Source organism: Pinus tabuliformis, chromosome 6, assembly GCF_031772625.1.
Source record: "Pinus tabuliformis cultivar Carrire ecotype Pingquan chromosome 6, CPIR1, whole genome shotgun sequence".
In the NCBI taxonomy this organism is placed as follows: Eukaryota; Viridiplantae; Streptophyta; class Pinopsida; order Pinales; family Pinaceae; genus Pinus; species Pinus tabuliformis.
The window spans coordinates 784173654-784179883 of record NC_142292.1 but is presented as its reverse complement, the minus strand read 5'-3'; the positions used below and the strand labels follow the sequence as shown (position 1 = coordinate 784179883).

General features: G+C 32.5%; 1 protein-coding gene across 1 annotated transcript; it reads left to right on the top strand.

The window, feature by feature from the left end:
* Nucleotides 1-580: 580 nt before the first annotated feature.
* LOC149261079 (caffeic acid 3-O-methyltransferase-like) lies at nt 581-2431 on the top strand. The gene is made up of 3 exons (XM_089381117.1): nt 581-1488; nt 1594-1658; nt 1811-2431. The coding sequence occupies exons 1-3, from the start codon at nt 1290-1292 to the stop codon at nt 2117-2119; spliced, it is 573 nt and encodes a 190-aa protein (XP_089237243.1). The 5' UTR covers nt 581-1289; the 3' UTR covers nt 2120-2431.
* The last annotated feature ends 3799 nt before the right edge of the window (nt 2432-6230 follow it).

Here is a 6230-nt window from a genome sequence, read left to right as displayed (position 1 = left end):
TTTTCCTAATTTGTAATACAAATAATTTTGATGCATTTTGTCTTTTATTTCTTATTATTTCTAGAACATCTTAAATAGACACATAATGTTAATGTTAGACATATATAAAGTATTAAGTAAAGTATTGTCAAAAAAAATTTGAATAAAATTTCTTTAAAAATTTAAACATAATCTTAGCTCATCTGTTTTTTAAATGTTAGTATTTTTAAGATGTATATTGGCAAATTTTTCCGATTCAAATCAAAATTTTATATTATTAAATTTTTTTTAATAAAATTCCTATTTGAATTCAAATTCAGTAACTATAATTTACAATAATTTAAAACTGGGTACAAAACTTAAATCTTCAGATTATTATTGTAATATAAAATTATCACCTCAACGAAACATCACATCAAATTGATATATAAAATCTTTATAAATAAGACTTTTCGTGCTAATATTTATAATATATACTCTTTTCAACACTTCATTAATGAATGATATACTTATGATAAAGTGATCGGATTCGATAGTTGGTGAAGTCAATAGTGGATAAACAAAGTCCATGGTTTTGGTAAAATCAAAATGAGAGTTAAATCCCCAATTAGATTTTTCGCTTCGACAGTCCGTTTGCCCCTTTCACCTACGCTACCGACATTGTTTTACTTCATCTCTTACAGAACTGAGCTGCGGGTTGTTTCTAGTCGGCTTTGCGTGGGAAATTTATCACCTTCACATCCAATGGAAGACCATGATCATCAAATACAGCCTTCTCCTCCTGCTCAGGATTTGCAGTTTCTGTCACCCATGAGAAATTTGATAGTTTCTTCCATTCCTGCCCTCTTTCTCAAATCTGCACTGCTCCTCAAAATTCCAGACATTATTGCCACCGCAGGCCCAGAATCGTCGTATACTCTTTCGCTCCGCCAAATCGCTGCCCGCCTCCCCTCGCAAACACCTCATCTCGATTACCTTTCCCGTATTCTAAGATACCTGTCAACCCAGGGCATTTTCATTGAGTCTCAAACCACGTCCTCTGATAACCCCTTCGATTTTCGTTATGGTCTTACGGATACTACAAAAATGTTTTTTATTAGTCAGGGTGAGAAAAATGAAAACCCTTTTAGTTTGGTACCCTTCTTTCTCATGATAAATGATGAGACTTTCATGAATCCTCTGCACCATATTCATGAGTGCGTGCTTCAAGGCCCAGGTGTAGCTGGGGCGCTTTCCAGATCGCTCATGGAAAGGAATTATGGGCCTATACCAGGGAAAATCACCATTCTAAGGCCGTCTTTAACACTGGCATGGAGTCGTTTACCAAAGTTATAATGAAATTGTTTGTGGGTTGTTACCAGGGCTTTGAGGCGGGTGAGAAGCTGAGAGTTCTGGATGTGGGTGGCGGAAATGGAGCGGCCATAGCACAGATCGTGGAGGCTCATCCCCATATCCATGGGATTAACTTTGATCTTCCTCAAGTGATTGAAGCTGCACCATCAATTCCAGGTTGGTTTGGTGTTTGATTAATATACTCAATGAATTTTCTATGTTCCACCTGGTGCTGAAACGGTTGAAATACTGTATGATATGTGTTTTTGTTTTCCTTTGCAGGCGTAGAGCATTTGGGCGGTGACATGTTCGTGAGCATACCATCTGCGGATGTCGTTTTTATCAAGGTAACTGGTCAATTATTTAACTGCAAGCAATCAACTTCCTCTTGAAATAAGCTTTTATTATTATATCAGATTTGATCGGATTTCATTAGCAACCAGGGCTTGCCTTGTCTGGGTTTGGTCTTAATTTTTAGAATCACTGACTGAATTAGCAGCACGTACTCCATAACTGGGACGACGACCGGTGTGTAAAAATCCTTGAGAATTGTCATAAGGCATTGCCTGACAATGGCAGACTCATAGTGGTGGAGGCCGTAGTGTCTGATCAGCAGAGCCTAAGTCAGGAAGTGCAAATGATTTTTGATTTGATTATGATCTCCTATACTGGCGGAGGAAGGGAACGAGACGAGCAACAGTGGAGGGGATTGCTTGAAAAATCAGGCTTCGCTACACTCAAAATTTCTACACTACCTGGGATTAGCTCTCTGAATATTTTAGAGACTACCAAGGCAAAGTCTTTGTGAGCGATACAAAGTCAAGCTGAATATCATTAATTTGGATGGGTGAGTATTACATTTTGATTATATTACAAATTTGAATGGTTGGCAATTATATTTTGAATAAATATTATTTCATTGGGTGGGTGTGAAAGAAAGACCAACCAGCCGACATGAATTGATTGAATGGTGGACCTTTTGTGTTGGATTAGATTCCATGATATTTATTCTACTCTTCTTATTCTCTTCATTGAATTGAAATTCAAATTATCATTTTGTCCTCTTCTTCTTTTCATTAAATTTAAGTCCAGATTGTCGTGCGGATTGTATTCATTCAATGGAAATTCAAATTATCTGGGTGCAATGTACTTGGTACCTATTAACAGTAATGGTGTGGATAGATATTCTATTTTACTTTTGTCATCGTTTTATTGTTACTGTTAATGGTGTGGATAGATATTCTATTTTACCTTTGTCATCGTTTTATTGTTACTAAAGAATATGTGGGGATAGAACTCCAATTTTATTACATATAAGTGTGATTATGCATGGGTTAGGCTTCCTCTTGATATGAGATGGATTAATTGTCTATTTTCATTATTAAAAATATGATTCAAACGCAGTTTTTATAAAAAAATTTGAAAAACCACTTTTCACGGTTCAGTCAATTCCTCAACCTCAATCGGTTGTTTATGAATAGAATCACTGTTTATGTGTGGATCACCGTACTTTTAATTAGAAGATCGATGATGTAATTTCTCTAATGCCTTATGTATCAGCTAAGATAGCGACATGCGAAGCATGGCGAACCTGGCCTTGTTGTTTATCTATGGACGAGAGACTATTACATGTGAATTCTAGCTTATATCCTCAAAATGGGGTTAGAGAGAATGGGACAACGGAGAAGTATCTTTAATCTGGGATTTCAGATTTTGTCAATGGAAAATGAATAAATATTGAAAATGAAGAAATGTTTTGAAAAGAATAATCTTTTTCAATATCTTAATTTTTTTCAAATTTTAAATACAAAGATATTACAATATAGAGACTGATCAATATCCATTGCTTCCTTGAGAGTTAAACAGATATTCTCATCCTTGCGATATTAACAAAAAACAAATTTATGTTAAAACGAAATGAAATGAATTTTTTTTTGTTTTAACTCATATTATTATTTCTTAATAATTTTTGAAATAATTTTATGAGTAATGTTTAATTTTAAATAGAGATATATAGTTTTAGAAATATATAAGTAGTTATTTTTTGTGACTTAGTTAATTAAATTAAAGTAAAAGTATTGAATTTAAGTTAATGTTAAGGTTTAGAATTTCATTAATTTAGATTTCATCTGATTGGTAAATTGATGTAATTTGTTATTTGTAATCTTGTATTGTTGATGTGGAGAATCCAATTCTACTCTACTACAATAATAATGACTTATTAGTTCTTCATAAAGTATGAAGTATAAAAATAGATTTCCATGAGTTATACTTAATTTTAATAACTATAGTTGATTTTTAAAAATATATTAAGTTTTCTATAAATTTATTATATTATTTTGTATAATTAAATAATTATGAGAATTTTGTAATGAAAGAAAACAATTGTTTTAATAAATTTATATAACACTTACTATTGCAACCATAATAACTATACATAAATAAAATAATATTAACAAATATATTAAATTAAAAATAAAAATAAAAATCCAATTTCCATGAAGGAAAAGTGAAATACATTCACCAAACATAATTAAGAAAAATATTATTAAAAATGAATTGTTTATGGAGGCTGAGGAATTGACCGGACCGCCAAAAAGTGGCAGGGGCAATTTTTTTTCAAAAAATCTTATAGAGGCAGTTTTTGAATCATGTTTTTGATGGTGGAAATAGATTCAGCACCATCAAACACCTCTAGTGTAGCGAAAACTATAAAGTTTGACAACTTTTACTTGAATTCACAAAAAACCCCGGCAGATTTTTTTCAAAATATAGCTAAAATTTCCATAACTTTCAAAGAAAAAAACATAATCAAACATAATCATTAGACTATTACTTTTAAAAGTTAATACCAAATAAAATATTGGAGAATGACACAAATATATATATATATATATTTCAAAGACGGAATTGAACCAAAAAAACAAGTTCAAGATATGTGGAGTATCGGTCTAGAATTAGAGTGAAGTGAATAATCCGCGTTAGACGTGTAAGAAAAGAGAAATATTTACAAGTATGCGTTGATTGGATTTTCGTGCAACGGAAGAAAAATGGTTATGATTATTAAGGGTAACGAATAATCGCTTAAATTTATTCTTTTGTTTCGGTTAAATTTTCAAATGGTTGTAATAAATTCGAGCAACAGAAAAGGAATGGTTATGATTATTAAGTGTAATGGATAATTGTTTAAATTTATTCTTTTCCTTCAGTAAAATTTTCGGTACAGATGGGTGTAATAAATCAGAGCAAATAATACAACGTAATTTAATTTAAAGTTGACATAATATACTGTATAGATGGGCTAATTTGGACTTTGTCTATTTTGATGTCATTTTTTTTTAATTGAGTTTGAGTTTAAGAAGGTTAATACATTATTTGAAAATTTGTGAATTTGTTATATTATAAATATCAAATTGTTGTGTTATGAGGCATGGTTAAATAACATTTTTAAATTTATAGCTTAGTATTAGAGATAAATGTTAATGGTTTAATAATATTTTTAAATTTTTAGCTTATAGTATTAGAGATAAAATGTTAATAAATTATTTTGTCAAAAATAAAAATATAGTTTGTAAAGTTCTATTTTGTTAAATTGAAAATTATTTAACATGTTTGACCAAATTAATAGGTGGTCAACTTAAAAACTCATTAAATGATACTTACTGGTTGCTCAAGTCCAAATGGTATAAATATGCTTAATGTTGGGTAGACCATAGGGAGATAAAGGAGGAGATAATAATGTTAATATTAAAAATATAAGTGCATTTTGAGTGGATGTAATGGTTAAGAATATGTGCTTCCTGATAAGATGTCACAAATTCAAATGGAGAGGGAGGTAGAGAAAGTATGTACATCATCGTAGACTTTAGTAGTCAAATCATTATGCAAAGGAGGGTAAAAAGGAAACTAAAATCCATAGCATAAAAGAGTACGTCCCCTTGTGAAAATAAGAGAGTTGAAGATGAAAAATATTTTATCTTAGATTGTTAGAGTATGTACATCTTCTAGACTTTAGTAGTCAAATCTCTAGCATGCTTTCTGGCTTTCTGTCCCACCGCCTGAGGGTGTCTTCAAAATGTGAGATGACCTGCTCCTGGGTGGCATGGTATTTGGGTGCTAGATCAACATCATTGGAGATGATGCTATGATTCTTGATGAGAACCATTGGGCTTATCTTCTCTGCCCTCATATACACCGATTCTTTTTCTTCTTTTTCCATTACTTTCTTTACCTCATCTTTGACCTCCTCATGGGTCATCCAAGATGCTAGGGCCATCAGTTGCATGTCCCCCAACATTACATTGGGATCCCAAATATTCATATAAGTCAAGAAGAGGTTATGCATGTAGAACTTAGCCAATTTTTCTCTGTCTTCTATGCTAGTGTGGTCACATAATTCAATGAATTGTTTTTAGTCTTGAAATGGCATGGATCCATTTTGTGCCAGGGTCTTGATTTGGAATTGCATCCACTTCTCTTTGAGAATTAGTTCATAATACTTGGGTGGTTGTTTGCACTATAATGCCTCCATGGAGAGGCTTGCCATTGTGGCCAGTTGAGTTTCCTTCTCCTGCATCTTCTCCCTCAACCATCTATTTTCTACATGTAGTTATTCCATCATTGTGGACTATTTCTCTCTTAGCTCACTTAACTCTTTACCATTTCAAGGACCTTCTCTTCCACGAGGCCAACATCTTCCACCTTTCTGGACTTAACAATTTGCATCCATCTGCGGGTTCTTTCTCTTTCTACGTCTAGTTCAAAGAAAAGTGGTATTGCAATTTTTTGTTGGATAACTCTCCCTCCTTCAATGAGTCTATAATAGGAGCTCCAACTAGGCTGTGGACTATGCTCTTGGAGTTCTGGAAAGTATTTCTCAAACTTGTTTGGGGAAGCTGCCCCCTCCTATAACTATTGTG